Consider the following 22,836-nt stretch of genomic DNA (forward strand, 5'->3'; position numbering starts at 1 on the left):
TTCAAAAAAATGTATGCATGGAAGGTTTCAGAGATCGTTTGGATCGCAGGTGAGTGATACATGCATTACCTAAAACGAAGTAAATTGCTATTTGAGCATTGACAAATCATTGACTTGGCATCGTCTTAATGCGTTTTTACTAGTGGAGTCACGCAGATGCAAAATGCTTATTAATATTTGTGGAGACGGAGGTTTCCCCTATACTGGTTGACTGGTTGTCGCTGGCATAAATTAGGAAGATATGCCCTCCCCGGTTCGGCTCATTGACAGCTCGCCAGAGATTGAGCGATTTGCATGTTGAGCAGGCGGACTGGGTGGGGTTCCGTGACTCGTCCTCCGCCCCTCCACCTCATGCAGTCCTCCCTCCTGCACTTGCGGTTGCCATGGTGGTCGTTTCTAATTGCGACCAACAAAAGAGCAATGTCTCTCAGTTCGTTTCTGTTCTCAAACACTTTCTGTCTTTTTCTATCTCTGTGAGTCTCCTAGGGGCATTCGGTTCCGTCGTCTGATCTGAATAAATGTTTGCGTTTAGAGCGAAGGCTGTCTGGGGGTTTCAGCTACACAGGCAGGACAGACTCGCGACAGTCCCATTGTGTCCTTAAATGAGTCTTTGTCTACAGCCTCAGTCTGTCACGTTGATTTCCGAGCGTTGATTTTCTCAGTGCTAAAAGAGAAGACTCGGGAATAAAGCCGCCTTCTCTATTCACGCTCTCCCCAGTGTCTTCTGTTCATTACACCTACGTACATGCCCAAGACACTGTAGCAGATTTCTGTTGCCAAAACTTTTACAAGGCTACAGTAAACATGTTGTCGACCAGAAACTGCCCATCTGTGCCGGGCTTATCAGAGTCATTTTTTGTGTATTCCGTCCCTCTGTGAGAAGACGCATCATTCGACCAGGTTTAGTGATCCATACCAATTTTCATTGTCGAGGGCAAAAAGCAGATTCCTCAGATTTTACCCACCCACTCCCCCCTCTATCAATAAGGTCTCCTGGGCCCCTTTACCCTGGTCTTACCTTGGTGGTGTCTGAGTTGATTCAGTAATATGCTGGACGCTTTCCGCTCAGCTTTAGAGAGTTGATGAAGTGACTACTTTAAACTCTCTCTGTCTCTCTCTTACTCGCTAAGGCTGCGCTTCTTATAATTGTCGTCAACCAACACTCGCCCTCTCTCTCACACACACATACGTACACTAACTCTGTCTCACTTGCTCACTTTCTCGCTCATACACACACACACACACACACACACAATTACCACCCTAATGGCTCTGTTTACTTAACCACAGGCTTCCCATTCTTCTAAACAAACACCAGCACAATTCCATTGAGTCCTTATAGTAAGAGCTAAAACTCTTCATTGCCCTTGGTGTTAGTAAAGGTCATGTGTTACACTCTTGTGGGTGCGGATATGAGAGAAACTACTATTAGATGTGTCAAAACATTTACGTGGTGTCTCTTTTACTATTTAAACCAACTAAGGCCCTATTTACGCTACAATAGCTGGTTTTAGATGTGCAGGATTTGCTTTGGCTTTATAATGGAAACGGGTGAAAATTTACATTTCCCTCTGATAACCAACACTTTCCCCACAGATGCACCCTCTTGTTGTCTGCTGTTTAAATGTAACAAATATACTTAAATCTATATATTTAAATATGAAATATGTAAAATTTGCTGAGTCTGTGTTTGGGGTGGATGGATGCTTCCCTTTATTATGTAGTTGTATTTAGTGAACAATCCAAGCTGTACTGGCTGGTTAATGTGAGAGGTGTTAGAAAGGAGGCCAAGTAATATCTGCTAAATCTACCTGACAAAAATAGATTGCTTCCTAAAGTTGTAAACACTCTGTCCCAAAATGATTTAATATTAATCTGCCAGCTTGGCAGCGAATTTTCTCAGCAGTAGCTCCTTTTGTAAAGCTCTTCAAATTGCGGCCACTTACAAAGGGGGCAGCAGCAAATTTTGTTAAAACTTAACTCTACAGCAAGTTTGCTTTTGGTAAAACGGTTACAACAGTATGTGGGTGCGTTGGTTAGAAGCATGACCAACCCTTACGTTTAGGTAATGTTTGGCGGTCTTAGCTACATCGTTAGGTAGCATGCTACCTTTCATGGCTGTCTAACATAACAAATGCTGGTCAACAAAACACTGTAGGCAAAAGACAGCCATATAATCTTAGCGTGTTTTAAGTTAACAAGTAAAATAATACAGTTGAACACAAAAAAAAATATTATAGAATGTTGTGTGCACTGAATTTTGGTTAACCCCTGTTAGCTTTGGCTTATACCCAGCTAGCACCATTCAATCTCAGTGCAAATACACCGAAAAACAATGGCCAAGGATTACAGGCATTTTCAATTTTCTTCATATTTAGTAATCTGTGTTACTATAGTAAGTAATGAAATCAAATGTTCATAGAAATAACTAAATACATAATGAACTAAATAAACTAGCTAGCCAGCTATCTGGCCTTGTTGCACCAAAAGCAACAGACAATTTGTAAATGTACATTTAAAAAAAAAAAATTAACATTATGTCAATTATATTTCAACTAAAATATCAGCCAAAAACATTTTCTACTGTGAATGGGCTCTAATAACTTCGCCTACTCTGCGAGATAACTGTGTTTCCATTTGCCTGCGCCCGTGAGCCCACTCACAACTGACCTTTTTTTTCTCCTGGAGTTGATCTGCGCTATAGGAAGCAAAGAACCTGCAGAGTCAGCGATGGCATTAGTGGCTGGCCAGTGATGATAGCCCAATGCACGGCTCTTGTTTAGGCAACCAGTTCGCCTGCACTCCAGTGGCGTGGAGGCAGAGGCTGTCAGGGGCCCAGACGGAGACCAGAGAGACAGGGCCGATTAGAGCCTGGGCCAGGGCGACTAGCCTCATATCTCCGCACTACAGATGGGAGCCAGAGTGGAGCGCACTGCTCAGTATGCAAGCAGGATACACACACAGTCACGGATGCAGACACTTTTTTTTTTTCTTGCTCAGGGGATGGAGCCAGTAAACACGCACTCAGATACTCCCCGAAATACACACAGGACTGCTCAAGCCACTCAGAGATAGTACCCGGCCGTCGTCCCCTGATGGAATACTTGGGCATGGTTGTGGCATTGGTCAAACTCTGTCAACGCTGTAAGATGAAGGTCACCCCTTGTGTTTTTTTTACCAGCCTCTTTAAAGAAATGACTGTCTTTTCTGCCTTCCAATTGTCTCCGATAGAGACGATATCCTAACCATCTCAATATCTTGAAGGTGAATGCAAAATGCCAATTTCCCACCCACAGGAAGCATTGCAAGATCAGTCATATTGACTTCCACAAGGCTTCAAGTTTGTGGCTCTCACAGGCAGCCTGAGACATGCCTTGAGACAGAACGCTCTTAATTTCCCATGGTGTAGGCCCTTTCTTTAAAGGTCTCTACATTTGAGAAGCTGAAAGACAGGCGGTAGCAGCACTAACTGACTGATTGGCCGACTTACTGACTGGGGAAATGAGGCTGCGGCTGGTCGCCCATTGGCCCGAGCTAAACAGGAAATGATGAAGGAAAAAAAGTCGGAAAGAGGAATGGATGTGGCAGAGGCAACGATAGGAGCGTGCATGTGTCTCCTGTCCTGTAGGAAACTTCTGGAAGCAGTTGTCATTACCGTGTTTTCACTGGTCATTACCGTGTTTTCACTGGTCATTACCGTGTTTTCACTGGTTGTTACCATGTTTTCACTTCTCGTTATCATGTATTCACTTGTCATGACTGTGTATTCGCTGGTCATTACCATGTTTTCACTGGTCATTACCATGTATTTTCTAGTCATTACAATGTATTCATTAGTCATTACCATGTTTTCCTTGATAATTACTATGTATTCACTTGTCATTACTATCCATTTACTTGTCATTAGCATGCATTCACTGGTCATGTCACGCTAATTACAGTGCAGTGGACATCATACAAATGTAGATGTTTCTTTGTACTGTGAAATTCATATAGTCTAACTAAGAGAGTTGCCTTAGTCCTGGACTTCCACTGGCCAGAAATGGCTTCAGGTTCCCTGAACCAGCCTCAGTGTCTGAAATTGAGGTAAATGTATTTGTGTTCAGGCACCACTACCTGATCCAATACCAGCTCTTTGTGTTTCTCTGACACTTGGCTTGTAGTCTAGAATTATGGAAAGTGTGAATCACCAACGGTTTGATATTGAATCTCAAATGGGATTTTCTAGTGGTGTTGAGTAGTTTGGAGGGCTGGCGGACTGTCACCCCCCATGGAAATCTTTCCCTTCTATTTTGGATGAAATGGACTGAGTCATTGGAACAAAGAGTGATTTTTAGATGGTGGAACTGAAAGGAAAAATGTATGGAATATAGGTTAAAAGCGGGCTACAACTTGTTTACTAAAATCACAATGTCTGATATTATGTCTAGACGATATGTTATATCTGTCTAATGTAGGCACGCATTAATGCACACAAAGGAGATACATGCCATTTATGAGGAGTGTCGGTTAATATATTTCTTTCTGTATTCTTTGTTTGTCTAATGCATGTTTATGCGTACCGTTTGCTTTGTATAAACCTATGCATTTAAGCATAAGTTATGAGAGCTGCAAGGTTAGTCATGCTGTTCGATTATTTCTCTCAATTCAGACTGGTTGAGGGATTTACGTAAATGTTGCGTTTGAGAAAGGTTATATGAGGCCACGTGTTTGGCAATGCGAATACTTGGGGTGTAGCAGTTCACCCACGGTTCAGAATGAATTGCAATTTTGGGGTCACGGCTCAGTTCAGTTTTGGTACAGAAGGAAAATGAAATTCTTGCGGTTAGTGTATTTCCTCACTTTTTTATTTGGCAAAAGGTGCCAAACTAACCCCAGTAATATATAATGGGCCATACTGTATAATGCCAGAAGAGAGCACAATCCTGAATACCAATTTGTGTTTTGTTAAAATTGAAATAACTTCAATCACTTTATTACTTATAAAGAACAGTAAATAATGTGTAAAATAAACATTGGCTCTTTAAGTGCTTCTGTCAGGGGATTTTATTCCATCAGAAGAAATGTTTCATCAACCAGATTTTATGTTGAGCAGATTTAGTTCAGGTCCCTCCACTTCTGTTTTGTGTTCTGCCACCTTTTTTTTTAACATAAATGGTTAATGGTGCACTCCACTCACATCATCCATATATATATTTATTTTCAGCTAAAATGTACCGCCTTGCAAACCAATCATTGGTTAAGAAGTATAAGACAACCAATCCTAGCCTATTAAAACAGAGACAGCTGTGCATCCCTCTCCCAAACAATGCGCCGCAAACCTGAACCTCATTTTCATTGTGACTGGTGGAGAAACATATGTCTGAGACCAAGTGAGGTCCACTTCAGACAAAACAGTGGTTTTGAAGGAGCTTGGTACTTTCAGTGGGGTGATCGTGTGACATGAGTGCACCTATAACAGTGGTGTTTGTGTGACACCGGTCAGTTCACTTGCCAGAGGCCATTGGGGATTTGTGTTGAAAGAATCAGCCAAAATGCAAGCAGGGTAGGTGGGATGATTCACAGACACACAAACACATGCACGCATATGCGTATGATGTTTTACTTACCCACACGCATGACCTGAGATCTAAAGCAGAAATGTCTCTCTCTCTCTCTCTGGTTTAGATCTCAGGTCACACACACACACACACACACACAATGACACAAACACCAGAATAAGTAGCTGAATGTTAAAAGTCTGAAGCACTAAGGGAGATATGAGCATTAGCAACAGTGTTGCAGAATGCTACATGCTACATAGCTCTTTTTGGTTTCTGCTGAGATTTCAGACGTGTCACTGCTCATTCCTGACAGACACTCTTCGCGCGTGTGCATGCGCGCACACACATCAACACACACACACACACACACACACACACACTGACAAGACTCTCTCCTCATAGAATGACAAGCCAACCATACTGGAAATGCTGTCAGAGTTTTAAGTAATGTTAGAGTCTGTGTGTGTGTGTGTGTGTGTGTGTGTGTGTGTGTGTGTGTGCCACCATGGACAGTACATGTTGGAGTGTGTCTGCACCCATGTTGTCTGTCACTTCCCTATGCAGGCTGCATAGGAATCATTAACCAACTCTTCCAGTGTCTGTCGTTACAGCCTTCTGAATGGAGCAACCGGTGGGTTGGATCCATAGAAATAGAATTACTAGACCTATTGAAATAGAGCAACTGTCATTCCGCTTGCATAGTAATCCAATTTCTAGAACAATTTGAGATGACACCAGATATTGAACCACAGACCAATAATTAATTGATCTGTAGAAATAGCGTAACTGTGATTCTGTTGAAATGTAATGCTATTTCTATGCTGTCTGGTGTCATTCCAGGTCAACATAGATCGAAGTAGCTACTCTATAGACTGACAAACACAGACTGATGCTCCTCTGTCCTCTGGTTGTACTCCAGTTGGGTGTATTTCGTGTGGAATCATGTTATATTGTTTGTTTCCCATGTTGAAGTGATGTTATGTTCTTAGTTTTTCTTGGCAGAGTCATGTTCTGCTGTTTCTTTCATGGCGGATTCATGTTACGTTGTTTGTTTTTCATGGCAGCGTTACATTTTGTTTCTCATGGCGGAGTTATGTTATGCTGTTTGTTGTGGTCAGCAATAGTAGGAGATCCCCTGTGTGACACGGGAGAGTGACATTTTATTTTTTACCAGCATACCATGTTGGAGTGATGTCCCAGAGTGAGGATGTCATGTCCCTGTCAATCTGGATCTCTTTGCTGGCTCAGTGCTCATTGCTTCTGCCTGTTTCCCCATTATCGAGTATATAACTTTAGATTTTTTCCATTTCTCTCTTCCCTCCCCAGTCTTTATGCACCTACTGAAATATTCAAATGAAACCAAGTTATTTCTCTCCTGTGCGTATTTGAGTCTTTTTCAGTGTTTCTGTCCTGGGTGTGACTGAGAGACTCTAGGTGTATGTATGCCCGTATGCCCTCTTAGAGTTAAATGGACTTTCTCTGTTCTGTCCACCTGCTCAATAATACACTGTACATATAGACACGGCAAGGTGTCCTGGCGTCTACTTACCACACCCTTCCACCTGTCCCATTTCTCCTGGGAGGAAACTATATGAACATGTATTAAACATGGCCTTTTTAAAGGGTTAGTTCAACCTAGATTCCTATTTGGGTGAAAATTCCACTTACCCCCGAGTTGTTCTTGAACATCCATGGAGTCATTTTTCACCACCACCCATTATTCACCTCTGTCCCAGCCTGGAATTAGCGTTAGTAACGTCATCCAAATTCATGAATTGAAACGGTGCGTCCCAAGAAACAAACGCCACATTGCAAGCCAAAACCAGCTCCAAAACACTTCACCCAAATATATGTTTCGCACAAATATGAATGTCAAACTATTCCCTTTAAATCTGACTTGCTCATCCTAAGGTATCACAGCATCTGACCAGCAACAGAAAGGTTGCCAAATAAAATCTCCAAATTGGCAAGGTTAGAAATGTAGCGTTCTGTCCCTGACCAATGATATACAGTGGATATAAAAAGTCTACACACCCCTGTGAAAAAAACAGGTTATTGTGAGGTTATTTTTTTGTTTTTTCCTCTCAAAGATTTCAGTTTTTCAATTGAATTGTTCACGTTATAGGTCACATTAAAGGTGGAAAAATTCTGACCTGATTTATCTTTGCCTCATTCTTTTACATCACAAGAACCTGGCATTTTAACAGGGGTGTGTCGACTTATCCACTGTTAATATAGGTGTTGTCTAGCTAATAGCTCGACGTATCTAATACATTTACTGTAATAAGGCGGCATAAAACGATTTACAAACATACTTGTCTTAGCCACATGCTGAAAAGTTTGCTTTCCAGAAAGTGTTTGTGTAAACAAACCAGAGCATCGATAGTTATGCAATCACGTCCATAACCTGCTCACAATATTTGACCAACATGTAATTAAATTATTTTGTTTGAAACGTCCCTTTAACCCAAAACTCTTTCTCTTCTGTGTGCAGGTCCTCTCTGACATGTCCCCATTGCCTTAAGCAGAGCAATACCTTTGACCCCTTCCTCTGCATCTCACTGCCCATTCCTCTCCGGCAAACCAGGTAAGAAGCACCAGTCGTCAGCCCAAACGAGCAGCGTGACATCCCGCGCTTCGGGGACACGCGGCGCCGTCGCGCCTTCGAATTTTTAGCGTAATGGTTATATTCAAAGGGAGAAGGGTGGAGGTTTTTGGATCCTAGCCCCCGGACCCGTTTCCAAAATGGTGAAAATGTGTGGGGAGGGATGGCCGCTTCCAGACGGATACACAGAAGGCTGTTGGTTTAGCATATGCAGAGAGGCTCCCCGTGGCTGGACCAGCCTCAACCGCCGAGACCCGGGGCCTACTAAATCAAGTCCCTGTCGAGACACTTTGGTTTGATTGTCCCAAACATAGCAGTCATAAGGCAGCGAAAGCCTGCTGCCTCGTGGAAAGACGGCGGGAGAGGGGGGCGGAGAGGAGCCAAGCAAAAAAGCTATCATGTTGCACAGACCACAATAAGAGAGCTCTACGTAGATGCTGACCCAGGGAATTCAGTGTCATTAGATCCCCTTCGCTCCATCAGTCCTTGTTGTGTGGCCTTAGTCTCGTCTTAAATGAGACTCACTGGCTAAATGTTTCTCCAGCTATGTTACCTGGTGCCAGTCCATTCCTTTCCCATTGGGCCTACTAATTCATGGCTATGGAAGGATATGTTCCAGACAAGGTCATTTTATTTGCTTTAGTAAGGCAGTTTCTACCACGTTGCTTCCAGTTAGTGCAAATCCGAGGGGCCAAGGCCATCTTGGGAAGAGGAAGAGAGAGAATTGGGACCGGTGATGTCTTTTTCTACGTGGATTTATGTCTGGCTGAGACAAACCCTTCAGCTGCCCGAGTCAAACCCCAATATGAATAAGGTCAAGTGTGTACACACAAAGGCCCGGGAATACTGTCCAGCAGCTAAATGGCGGGCCCCTGTTGACCTCCTCTCCGTCTTCTCCCACCGCTTCTGTCCAGAACGCCCAGCGAGCCGGGGACCCTGAGTCACTATAGGCAGACAGCTGGATGGCCTCTCTGGCTCAGTGGGTCCACACCACAGGGCCAGTCTGAAACTGATACTGATCGCAACATTATGCTGTGGACTCTCTTATCGAATACCACATGTCAGAGAAGTAAACACACCGCTATAAATGTACTTCACCCTAAAGGACCGACTGTCCTCTCACTACTGCCTGTCACGGGCCTGTATCAGCAAAACACACGATACACGATCAGTTCGGCTTTTTAGATCATTACGAATATCCAATTTCCGGGACTGGTCCTGGACCCTTCAATACTGGTCAGGCCTTGTTGCGCCATTTCTGGGGGTTAACTAACAACACAGGCTCTGAGTCTGTACAAGGCATCTCCACTTAGCGTGTCTAAGAACCCCAACGAACCAGCGCTCAGATCCCCTCCACGCGTCTCTGCTCTGCGAGCGCACTGATAGCAACGCTGCAACACTTCCTGAATAATGCATGATGGGATAGCAGGAAGCCGCGGCCCGGGGTGCCATCGGAGCTCCGCTCTCTCTCCCTTGTCCCACGCTCTCCGTCATTTCCCTTGCTAACGCGTTAGCATCCACTGGCAGGCCCAGGCAGACTCTTAGGAGAGATAGGTGTTATGTCTAGCACCTGTGTGTACGTGAGCGGTTGGGGAGAGGTGGGGGGGATGGTTGGGTGGGTGGGTGCACCTTTTAATATCTTTCTGTGGCGGAAGTTTGTGTATATAAGTGTGTCTATAAAAATAATCTCTCTCAAACTCTCTCCGTGTGTGTCGGTATCACTGTTTTTCTTTTTTTATCTCTCTCTGTGTCTGTTTGTCTGTCTCCCTGTCACCCTGTGTCTGTTTGTCTGTCTCCCTGTCACCCTGTCTGCTGCCTGTCTCCCTGTCACCCTGTGTCTGCTGCCTGTCTCCCTGTCACCCTGTGTCTGCTGCCTGTCTCCCTGTCACCCTGTCTGCTGCCTGTCTCCCTGTCACCCTGTGTCTGCTGCCTGTCTCCCTGTCACCCTGTGTCTGCTGCCTGTCTCCCTGTCACCCTGTGTCTGTTTGTCTGTCTACCTGTCACCCTGTGTCTGCTGCCTGTCTCCCTGTCACCCTGTGTCTGTTTCTCTGTCTCCCTGTCACCCTGTGTATGTTTCTCTGTCTCCCTGTCAACCTGTGTCTGTTTGTCTGTCTCCCGGTCACCCTGTGTCTGCTGCCTGTCTCCCTGTCACCCTGTGTCTGCTGCCTGTCACCCTGTGTCTGCTACCTGTCTCTCCAGGTGCATGTGTGTCGTCCTGGTGTTCAGTACGAAAGGTCAGAGGTATCTACGCGTCGGTCTGGCTGTGCCTCTCATTGGCTCCATTGCCCACCTGCGCTCTATGGTGGCTGAGGAGGGCAAAATTACAGCGGACGAGGTGAGAGTTAAGGCACACAGACGGATGTACACACACACAGACGGATGTACACACACACACACGGATGTACACACACACCACAATTATACATACACCGAAAGAAAGTCAACTAAAGGGAAATTAAACCTTGTGCGCACGAAGTTGGATCAATTTAAAGATTCACACCATCTGTGAAATGTAAGGGGCTATGACAGCTCTTTTATCTTAATTGTTAAAACATCCATACAGTTCTGGCACTGTTAGTGGGACATATTCATTAGCTAAAACACCCTATGCTGTTCCCGTCTAGATTCATTGAATGGCTCAGTGTGACCCACATAATCCTCTCCCCTGGCCGTAGCTGGAATACCTCGGCCAGTAATTACTGTAGCACTCCTTTCTGACAGAACAAGCAGAGGCCAAACTACCACTGTAGTAACCTCTTTAGATTTACTGATGTTAAGAGAGAGCAGGTGAAGAGAGACAGACTCAGTGAGCATGACCTTGCTGTCAAGAGGGGCCATCGTAAGCAGATGGCCATCATAAAATGAACTGTACTTCCTAACCCTCCTGTAAATCTGGCCTCCGCATTGGTTGGTTTTTGGCCCTCTTCTCTCCGTACCAAGTCACTTGGATCCGTCATACGGTCACATGCTCTTTCCAGATTGACACTTAACACGGTTTTACCTTCCTGCCTTCTAACACCACCAAGTTAGCAACACGTTCACGCGTGCCTGACCGACAACTCTGGATGCCGGCCTACAACCTCACGCACCTCAAGCTCAGCCTGGACACAACAGAGCTCCTCTTCCTCAAGAGGCAGGCGTGTCGGCTCCAGGACCTCTTCATGGTGCCCCCCCCCCTTTCCAACTGAAAAAGAACAGCGGCGTAACGCTAAGACACCCTGTTGTTTTCTGCAAAAGTCAAGCAGATAGGGTGGAAGAGAATGTAGCAAGTTGGGATTGGAAGGATTCCGGGCCAATCTGAAGCAGTTCAAGCTTTCCTCCATTTTCACAGGAGAAGCCCTCTCCTGTGAACGCGCCACGGCGCAGGAGAGGATGGCCACGCCAGCCAGGAGGAAGGGGGATAGTGTGAGGGATCGGACTTGGAAAGCGAGGATGGCGGAGTGGAAGAGGCAGCCTTTAGGAGTAGAAGGGAGAAGGATTTAGAAGATGTAAGAGATTGATAGGATTGAGGCAGAGAAAAAGTTGGGGGGAGTAAATGAGGGTTGCAGCGGCGTAAGCCACCGGAGGGGGCTGAGAGTGTTGGGGTGGAGGAGAGAGAAATAACGAGACAAAGAAGTGGTCAGACGATTGGAGCGGTTGTAGTGGTGAGATTAGTTGACCCACAGAATCTAGTAAAGATTAGATTGAGTGCATTGCCTTACTTTGTGAGGAGAAGTTGACAGAGAAAGGTGAGAAGGTTGAAGGCACCCAGTAATATGAGTTTTGAGCCATCATCTGGGAATGAGACACATTACACAATACGAACAGAATTTTTTTGGTTTTCACATGAGACAACAGATTGGGTGTCTGAACAACTCAGCAGAACTGGCCTTTGTATCGGCAGCTGTCTTAGTTGAAACACTGCTGCGAGACAAAAGGCTGCTTCAAGCTGCCGCTGGGGGAAATGAAGAACAAATTCTGTTCGTATTGTGTTATGTGTCTCATTCCCAGATGATGGCTCAACACTCACATCATTGGGTGCCTTCAACCTTCCAGCATTAATACACGCACCATTTCGAAGCAGCCAAGGGAGGGGCAAAACACACCCCTACTAGCCTGGCAGTGAATTAACACAAACATGACCAGAAACAAAGTAATTCCTACACAACTTCACAGATTGACTGGCCTATTGAGAGCAAAAACAAACTACTTCTAACTGAACAAGAACATGGTGCTTGTCTACGGAGAAGTAACGGGAGATGCTTTCAGGCAATGCCCAAACCCTGCATCCATGCCAAAGATCTTTGTTCTATCACATCTGGTGTCCTGGCAGTCCCAACCCAATGGGAGAGCAGGTCCGGCTCAGCCCAATCAGAACTCTTCTCTGTCCAGGCACCCCAATGGTGGAACCAGCTTTGTCTTGATGCTAGGACAGCTCATCCTTAGAAAACCGAAAGAAAATTATGCTTAGATAGGAACACTAAAATACATTACATCCACGGAGAAAAGGGCAACCAGTGGATCACAAACACATTTGTAAACATCTCTTTGTTTATTTTTCCTTGCCATTAATACTTCTTACTGCACTGTACACAGCTAAATATAGCATTTTGAAATGCATTCCGTTTGACGTTGTGTCATGTTTTCTTTGATTTTCTGAAGTTTCTTTGAAGTTTTATCTCTTCCACTTTTGTTATTTATTTATTTTCTCATTCAAATTTTCCACTTGCTTTGGCAATGTTAACAATTGTTATCATGACAGCAAAGCCCTGTAAATTTGAAAAATAAAAAAATATATTTATATATAGAGAATTAAAATTTGAGAGACAGAGAGAGAATAAAGTTAGATAAGAATATCCCAGACAATCTGCTGGTAGCACCACTAGTGGGCCTGATGTCTTCTCATACTGCGTGAAGAAAAAGTGGGACGGGATATCTCTGTTTGCCGGCGTGTTTGTTTGTCATTTGACGAAAGACTTCACAGAAACTTCAAAGGAGGAGGGTGTTAGGGAATCATTGATGTGTGTTAAGAAGGATCTGGAATAGCAGTCTGATTTGTTTGCTTACTTTGTCACTGTCCCTCATGAACAAATGAGGCAAGGGTCTGTGTATCGCCCTCCTCATGTACTCTCAGACACCACCGGCCTAGTTGTGGCAAAACGTCAGTGAATGATGCTTCATGCCAAAGAGATTCTGTAACTCACACTGACTAAAAAATGCAAGACATTGCGAAGGTCAACCCCCTCACACCGTTTGAAGTCATGAAATTCAGGCGAACATAAGTCCCTTTTCTAAAGGAACACATTTACCACAAGAACCCTCAAGGTCAGCCATTATGGTTTTTCAACTGATTATACATTTGTGGTAAAGATGAACACCATTTTGACTAAACTCGGATGAACAATACTGTACGAGTGTTCAGAAAAATATGACATTTATTAAGTCACAATGCCAAGGAGGTGATTGTTAATGGGCGACCACATGGTGACATGTCATTATTCGTTTGCGTGCCATATCTATCCAATGTTTGTCCTTGTAGAATTGTACACTATAGCTTGTCTATTTGTAAGCCTGTGTATGTGTATTTGACCTCCATGCTAAGCCACTTAGCAAAACCCAGAGCTTTTTAAGAGGAAAGTCCTACAAATATGCTTCTGTGCTAAGCCACTATGGTAAACCAATCCCCTCAATCCTTCTCCTCTGTCTGTCCTCATCTCTCCCTCTTGTGTCACTTTCCCTCCGACTCACTCTCCAGGTGATCCTGTCGGAGCTTTACACCACAGGCTTCCAACGCTCCTTCCACGATGACGACGACCTGACCAGCATTGCAGAGAGCGATGTGGTGTACGCCTTCCAGGCTCCGCCCCTCCACATGCGGGGAGGCTCCACACGGATCTCAGGTAACCATGGCAACAGCCACAGCCCCTAAGTTTTCAATCTCCAGGACTGTCTTTCCCTCTCTCACACGAAACTTGCTGTTTTTTCTTTCTTTCTTTTTTTATCTCTTTCTGTCTTTCTCTGTCTATGTCAGGCTAGCCTGAAGCTATTTGGCTTTGGCACAGTGAACGGTATTTGTTCAGATAAACAATATATAACTATAGGCGCTTACCGGTTTCAATTTCAATGGAACAGTGTTGAAAGGTGATGAAACCATTTTTGCTATTCCACACAACAGGCACTGTATTTCTATCCAGGATTTTCAGCTGTAATGGTATTCAGTTCTGTCAGGCAGTGTCACTAACAGCCTTATATCTAGCTGAGGGCTTAATCTATGAGGTTAAGGCTCTCCCAGACAGACAGGCCGACAGACAAACAGGCAGACAGACAGGCATAACATGGATGAGATTGAGTGAGCATTGCATCACCTCCCTGTGAAACCACAGCTTTGTCAAATGAAGGATTGAAATGGGTAGTACAGTGCACACACACAGACAAGTAGACACGCACACACATATACACATGTAGACACACACACACACACACATATATATATTATATATATATACACACTACCAGTCATTCAAGGGTACTTCGTTGTTTTTACTGTTTTACACATTCTAGAGTAGTAGTGAAGACATCAAAACTAAGAAACATATGGAATTATGTAGGAACCAAAAAAGTGTTCGACAAAAATCTAAATAAATCTATATTTTTGCCTTCATGATAGTTTTGCACACTTTTGGCATTCTCCCAACCAGGCCTCATGAGGTAGTCATCGGGAATGTTTTTCAGTCTTGAAGGAGTTCCCACCTATGCTGAGCATTTGTTGGCTGGACAAGTAGCCCTGACACATCCTGGAAGTGTGTTTTGGGTCATGGTCCTTTTGAAATACAAATGATAGTCCCACTAAGCGCAAACCAGGTGAGATGACATATTGCTGCAGAATGCCGTAGTGTGCCTTGAATTTGTAGGAACCAAGGTGTGTTTTTAGTTGAGATTTAGTTTCCACTGTGTTAGATGTTGGGGGATCAGCAGAGAGAGAGAGAGAGACACTAACACTGGCGAAAGCTGTGTAACTGAAGATGTGTACTAGGACTGCTGAATGAACATCCAAGAAGCCTCTATCCCTGATTCATTCTTTCACCTGTGCAAATCCACATGAACAACTATTAGCCTAACGATTAAAAAGCATAGCTCAAATTTCTAAATAAATCACAGGTAGTGTCACCCAGAGAGCACCCCCACAACATCACACCTCCTCCTACATGTTTCATGGTGGGAATCACACATGCAGAGATCATCAGACCAAAGGACAGACTTCCACCGGTCTAATGTCCATTTCTCGTGTTTCTTGGCCCAGGCAAGTCTCTTGTCGTTATTGGTGTCCTGTAGTAGTATTCTCTTTGCAGCAATTCAAACATGAAAGAATGATTCTCCTTGAAACTGCATTCTCTTGAAACTGAGGTTCCTGCAAACTGAGGTGCAAATAATTGCAGATTTCTGGGGCTGGTTACTCCATTGTAGCAGAGGGAACTCTGGGTCTTCTCTTTCTGTGACGTTCCTCATGAGAGCCAGTTTCATCATAGCGCTTGATGGTTTTTTGCAACTGCACTTCAAGAAACTCTGAAAGTTGTTGGAATGCTCCCGATTGCCTGACCTTCATGTCTGAAAGTAATAAGGTACTGTCATTTCTCGTTGCTGATCTGAGCCGTTCTTGCCATAATATGGACACGCACACCGGTAGGTGGACTCACATACACACAGGTAGACACACGCTTGCGAAATCAAGCTGGCCAACTGAAGTATTGCAATGGGTAATACAATGCACACACACCCACACACCTGCACAGGCACGCGCACACACGCACACACATGCACACCTGCACACGCACACACACACGCGCACACACACACATGATTTCACCTCTTGATTTGATTTGTTTCTAGTTGTCCTACCACTCTCCCCTGGGGGGGGGGCAGGACAAGTTGGGCTCCGTTCAGAGCAACACACCAAGTACAAGAAACCCCTTAACACTGTTTTATCAACGCTCTTTAACTCTTGAAAAGGGCCTCATCAATAATTCAATGATGTGCTCAAAGGGGTCATGAAACTTTAACGCTCCTCCGTTCATCTGCGGTAGAACAATATCTTTATCTTTTGGAGACACGGGAGAGAAAATACTGTCACAGTGCTAACAGGGGTGATCAGACCAAGGCAGTAGACTAGCAGCAAGACAAGACATACACACAGATCTCTTAGCCACTCTTTACCAGTCAGAAAAACACAACTCAGACACACTCCTTGGCTCTCAAAAATACACACAACTCTGTCACTCCTCAGTGTCGATGAACACACAAAATTCTGACACTCTTTAGCGCTGATGGACACACAAAACATGGACACACTCTTTTCAACTTCTAAACACCTAGCAGGGTGGAAGATAGGTTAGAGCTGGGTTCTTGAACTCTCTCCCTACGAGGTCCAGCGCCTGCTGGTCTTCTGTTCTACCTCATCTTTAATTGCATTCACCTGGTGTCCCAGGTCTGAATAAGTCCCAGATTAATGCAATGAAAAATTGGAGTGGAACTGGCTTTGAGTTCCAGAGTTCAGTTTGAGGCGGTTAGAGCATCAGACTAGTAACTAAAATGTTGTGCTGATAAACAGTATGTGCCTCATGTCTGAGGTATGATGGCGATTATACTTACAGATTATGCACATACAAATTACATAATACTCATACTGTATAACCCAAAATGGGAAGTGTCTGGAAATAATGTGTTATACCTACAGCTTGAAATGCATCTTTAACCCTATTTGCTTCTATAAGGCATTGGGAATAAGAGCATCTTCTAAATGACCAAATGTATATAACACTGACCTTCTCCTTAGCCCCCAAACATGTGCGTTTACTGATGGGAACTTTAACAGTGTGCACGCAGTAACCAGTTGTCAATCGGGTTTCATACACAATGTGGCGCCAATGATGAACAACTGCAATTACCAATCCAACGATGACAAACCTCTGCCGAGCCGGCGAGAATCAACGTGACGTGTGTTTGCACGCGCCATTACTTTCTGATGCATCCCAGAAGACCTCTGTGCCATCCAAACTACCCACAGTCTCCATTACAATGAGATTTAATTTCACATCAATTAAACACTCCTGACGGCTTCATTGAATAAGGCCTTCATTGCTTTAATAGATTGAATAGGGGACTAAGTAACAGTCGTGTGTGGTGCGTTTTGGTGTGTGTGGGGGTGTGGATGTGTGTGTGTGTTAGCATTGAAGAGCTGTGGGGAGGGAAAGGACACAATGAGATATTGTTACATCCTGCCGTCTTGTAATTGGCCGGTGTGTTCCTTATTGGATCAGACTTGAGGATCCAATTACCGGAGCTTATCGCCGCTCAATCAGAACCACTGGCTGTGATAGCAATCAGTGGATCCATTGGGAAAGAAGCAGCGCGCTTCGGCAGCTAAGAGCAGGAAATAGTATACCTGAGAAAGGGATTTGTTTGCTAATACATTATCGGGTGCGTGTTGTTATGACGTTCTCACGACAGCGAGGAAATAGTCCTGATTAAGTGAGGCAGGGATGTCTGCACGCACGCCCTGCCGTGTGGACACAGATTCATCCACTGGAGGACATGCGTCCTGCTCGTACCTGTTCTGAATGGGGCTTATAGGAGTTAGACAGCCTGTCACTGGAGTGCTCCCTGTCCTCGTCTTAGACGAACAACAGATGCTTGCTTACATGCGTGCTTTGTATCAGACCGCCGCCGCCGAGACCTGCAGTGGACGTTGCGCCGAGCCCTCCCTCGTTCCGTTTCTCCCTTCCTCTTTTGGGCTGTGCAAATGCGGGCTAATCAGTGGACACGGCGGCGTCTTCAAACCTATGCCGGGGCGAGCCTTCACTCTGTTGTATGAATCAACCTGTCACGGCCCATGACGTGCACGTGCACTGAGTGCACTGAGACACACACACACACAAGAAATTGGATCATCCACATAGGGTCATTACTCATAAAGAGTCCGGGCCGGGGGTCAACTGTGTGACTGTCCGTCTGTAGCCCAGAGAGGAGTGACTCACGAATTGGAGAGCATACCTACCAGCCAGTTGGGTGGCTGGGAATGGTATTTCTGCGTGTGTTTTTATGTTTTGCTGTTTTGGGAGGACCAAAAATCCCCAAAAGGATTGTAAAACAAGGACTATTTGACCTTCAGTGGACATTTCACCGCTACTAATGAGGACAAAGGCTATTTTTAATATTCTTCATTTTCTTAGGCTGAAAGGTTCCAGGTGCTTCATCTGCTCTCCGGCTAATTAAAGTCCCAAATTGAAATGGTGGGTTTAGTGGGTATTCCTGATTTGTCATGTTGAGATGAGAGAAGTTAGCTCAGCAGGGAACTGGAAATCTGACCCATTGGCTCCTTCTGGGGAGTCAAAACGAAGAGCCCAGATTACTGTTGAAAACACTTACACAATCACACACACTTGCATACACACAAACACTTACACAATCACACACACTTGCATACACACAAACAATGACACAGTCACACACACCGGAATAACAATGGCATGTGTTTGTGTCACACCTGCAGGAAGAAAATCCAGTCTGCTCCTTCCTGTCAACTGCATTAATGAGATATGTTGTTAGGGAAATATTGTGACAGAGTTAGCCTACTCTATGAATCAGATGTTGTTAGGGAAATATTGTGACAGAGTTAGCCTACTCTATGAATCAGATGTTGTTAGGGAAACATTGTGACAGAGTTAGCCTACTGTATGAGTCAGATGTTGTTAGGGAAACATTGTGACAGAGTTAGCCTACTGTATGAGGTAGATGTTGTTAGGGAAACATTGTGACAGAGTTAGCCTACTGTATGAGTCAGATGTTGTTAGGGAAACATTGTGACCGAGTTAGTCTACTGTATGAGTCAGATGTTGTTAGGGAAACATTGTGACAGAGTTAGCCTACTGTATGAGTCAGATGTTGTTAGGGAAACATTGTGACAGAGTTAGCCTACTGTATGAGTCAGATGTTGTTAGGGAAACATTGTGACAGAGTTAGCCTACTGTATGAGTCAGATGTTGTTAGGGAAACATTGTGACAGAGTTAGCCTACTGTATGAGTCAGATGTTGTTAGGGAAACATTGTGACAGAGTTAGCCTACCTTATGAGTCAGATGTTGTTAGGGAAACATTGTGACAGAGCTAGCCTTCTGTGTATCGGTCAGATGTTATTCAGAAAATGTTGTGAGCTAGCCTACTGTAGAATCCAGGAGTTCATGATAGAAAACCCTCTTACATCAAGGAAACATTAAACAGATATGACAACATCCAAATATGTCTCCCCTTGAACAGGTCTCAGTTGAAATAACAATTTATTACAACACATTAAAGACATCCAATGTCCAAAACATCTTCGACATCCAACCCGTTGACTTTCTGGTCACAAACAAGAGGCTGTTGTCCCAGGACTTAACGAAGGGTCTGTCAAGATCCAGAGTGGATTCTGGGAGTTGTCTGCCCTCCCAGTGAGGTTGGGGGATAGGGTTGAGAGAGAGTCTTTGTGACCAAAGTGTTGCCCCATGGGAGAAACGTGTACAAAGGAATCTGTCAGTAAGGTGGACACAGACCCACGCACAAAGGGTTCTCTTCACCAGCATATTCCCGTATTCATCTCCCTACACAAAGAACACATGGACGGATATGGACGTTCTCAGGCAGGTGAGGTTCCTGTCTGTACACTGAAAGCTTCAGACAGGGACCAGATTGTGGTTGAATGTTGTGTTGGACAGTGGTGGTGTTCACCTGAGCAGCGGATGACCTGGCATGACCTGTCACCTTATAATGTGACCCCCCCCCACTCACACACACACACAATTATGAGGAGCCCAAGTGCCAGGGTCCCTGGGATAAAAAGAACCACATTCAGCTTGAGTACACATTTCTTGCAATCCTAAACATGTTGCCGTGGTTTGTGTTTATGTGTTACCCGAGCAGGGCCAGGCCTAACCAACTACCCCCCTAAGTATGTTTTTGTTGGGGACCTGCTAACCTCCCTGCTGGAAGTAATAATAATTGGTTTTGGGATCCCTTGAAGGTTGGGGCCCTAGAGCATGTGTCCTGACTACCACTCGTACAGTGAGACTGGCAAGTATGAAGGCTATTTACATATTGATGGAAAAATATTGTTGTTGGTGGTATGTTGGACAGCCAAGAGGATTGATCAAGATGGGTATGTACAACCAAGATTACATTTCATAAAATATCAAAGGGTACCCTATTTCAGAGAGATCGACCAGTTGTTTAGTTAAGGCGTTTGCGTTCGACTGGGGTGGTGCCCGGAGAGAACGAATCACATTCCTGCATTCCATCAGTGAAGTGCCACTTCCTCTTCCTGCCCTTGGTATCTCACTCTCTATTGTCGTGTCATATAATTACAAAACCTTTTTTCAGGGCTTTGATTCCTCTAATTGGCTAGACATGTTGCCGGGTTACTGAGCGTCAGTCATAGGAGTCAAAGGTCTGGTACCTTGTGTGTTGGGGCTGAGATGAGTGCTGAAGTAGACCACAGGACCAGGTGCAGGTCTTTTTCTCTCTCCTTGTGGTTCTTTTCTCCCTATTATTTCTTTTTCTTTCTCCCACTCCCTTTCTCCTGGCCTCCTTCGCTCTCTCTCTCCCTGTCCTTGTATCCTCTCCTTTTCTCTATCTCCTCTCGCTCCTCCTCCTGTTCCTCACTCTATACCTCTGCCTTGCTCGCTTGCTGTGTCCTTTGACTCTCGTTCCTCTCACTTTTTTCTATATTTCTCCCTCCCCTGCCGTTTCACTCCATCTGTCATTTACTCAACCGGAAGACAACCTTGGTGTCCTTGTACGACAGCAGCCAAGACATGGGAAGTGTCAGGACTTTTGTCTCGTCTGGGACTCATTCTCTCCCTCCCCACTGCACCCTGGGTATTTTTAGCACAGAGTTGGGACAGAATTGTCAGGGATCACCTGTCCAGGTGACAGTGTGCTAGAGATCAGTCCCTCATCCCAAGACTGCTATTATTATTAGAGTAAAAGGAAACCACAAACCGTAAAAGATTTGGATTTTTTTTCTAATAATAATAATTCAGGTTGAGCATTTACACGCACAACAAGCATCTGAGGTAATGGAATAGTAGAATTACATGAATCAAACTAAAGTATGTGCTGTAGCATGCAGGTTTGCCCGGCTTCCAACATAATATATTGATGAATTACTATTTAACACTTAACGCACTCCTCTCAGTTAACCCAAAAGTACAGTGTTGTGTAATGGTACTGAAAGTGATGACACTAGGATAGAGAGCTAGGATGACAGTAGGATAGAGAACTAGGATGACAGTAGGATAGAGAACTAGGATGACACTAGGATAGAGAACTAGGATGACAGTAGGATAGAGAACTAGGATGACAGTAGGATAGAGAACTAGGATGACAGTAGGATAGAGAACTAGGATGACAGTAGGATAGAGAACTAGGATGACAGTAGGATAGAGAACTAGGATGACAGTAGGATAGAGAACTAGGATGACAGTAGGATAGAGAACTAGGATGACAGTAGGATAGAGAACTAGGATGACAGTAGGATAGAGAACTAGGATGACAGTAGGATATGGTACTGGTATGACAGTAGGATAGAGTACTAGGATGACAGAGGGATAGAGTACTAGGATGACAGTAGGATGACACTAGGATAGAGTACTAGGATGACACTAGGATAGAGTACTAGGATGACACTAGGATAGAGTACTAGGATGACAGTGGGATAGAGTACTAGGATGACAGTAGGATAGAATACTAGGATGACACTAGGATAGTGTACTAGGATGACAGTGGGATAGAGTACTAGGATGACAGTAGGATGACAGTAGGAAGACACTAGGATAGAGTACTCGGATGACACTAGGATAGAGTACTCGGATGACACTAGGATAGAGTACTAGGATGACAGTAGGATAGAGTACTCGGATGACACTAGGATAGAGTACTAGGATGACAGTGGGATAGAGTACTAGGATCACAGTAGGATATAGTTGTATGATGACACTAGGATAGAGTACTAGGATGACAGTGGGACAGAATACTAGGATGACAGTAGGATAGAGTACTAGGATGACAGTAGGATATAGTAGTAGGATGACACTAGGATATAGTAGTCGAATGACACTAGGATAGAGTACTAGGATGACAGTAGGATGACACTAGGACAGAGTACTAGGATGACACTAGGACAGAGTACAAGGATGACACTAGGACAGAGTACTAGGATGGCACCCCCCCTTCTGAAATGCAAAAGATGTCAACACGTCTACAAAACTGTGATTACTCTAATCCCTGCCGAACCGGAACTAACGCTGCCGATTTGCTTCCTGATTTATCAGGATAGATCTAAATCTGTCACATATCTGAAAATGTAAAATGTTTTTTATTTGCATATTCCCAAGCTATTGGAGCGTAGAGTCTCCGTGTGTTTGTGGGCCTATGTGTGTGTCACTTTCAGTGATCTCACACTCCTATCCTCTAACTCTCTTGTCTGGCAAACCGTTGCCATCCAAAGTGGTGTTCGTACAGTGGAAACCCTTTTGAAAATGTCTGGTGTTTAAAAATGCTGTATGAAAATGTAGTGAATTAAGCTAACATGGAGAAGTAGGTCTTACTACTGTCTGCAAATCTAGATCTTCTACATCTGTCCCAGACAGGGACGCCATTCCCTGCAGAAGTTATACTGTTA

General features: G+C 44.4%; 1 protein-coding gene across 3 annotated transcripts in view; it reads left to right on the plus strand.

The window, feature by feature from the left end:
- usp43a (ubiquitin specific peptidase 43a) overlaps positions 1–22,836 on the plus strand; it is a 92,524-nt gene that overhangs the window by 44,396 nt on the left and 25,292 nt on the right. For all 3 annotated transcript variants that reach the window (XM_010872980.3, XM_010872981.3, XM_034294401.1), the window contains exons 4-6: positions 8,038–8,130; positions 10,348–10,483; positions 13,883–14,027. In XM_010872980.3, the coding sequence (XP_010871282.2) occupies positions 8,038–8,130; positions 10,348–10,483; positions 13,883–14,027 (374 nt within the window). The remainder of the gene's footprint in view (positions 1–8,037; positions 8,131–10,347; positions 10,484–13,882; positions 14,028–22,836) is intronic.

Source organism: Esox lucius, chromosome 9 (genome assembly GCF_011004845.1).
Source record: "Esox lucius isolate fEsoLuc1 chromosome 9, fEsoLuc1.pri, whole genome shotgun sequence".
NCBI lineage: Eukaryota > Metazoa > Chordata > Actinopteri > Esociformes > Esocidae > Esox > Esox lucius.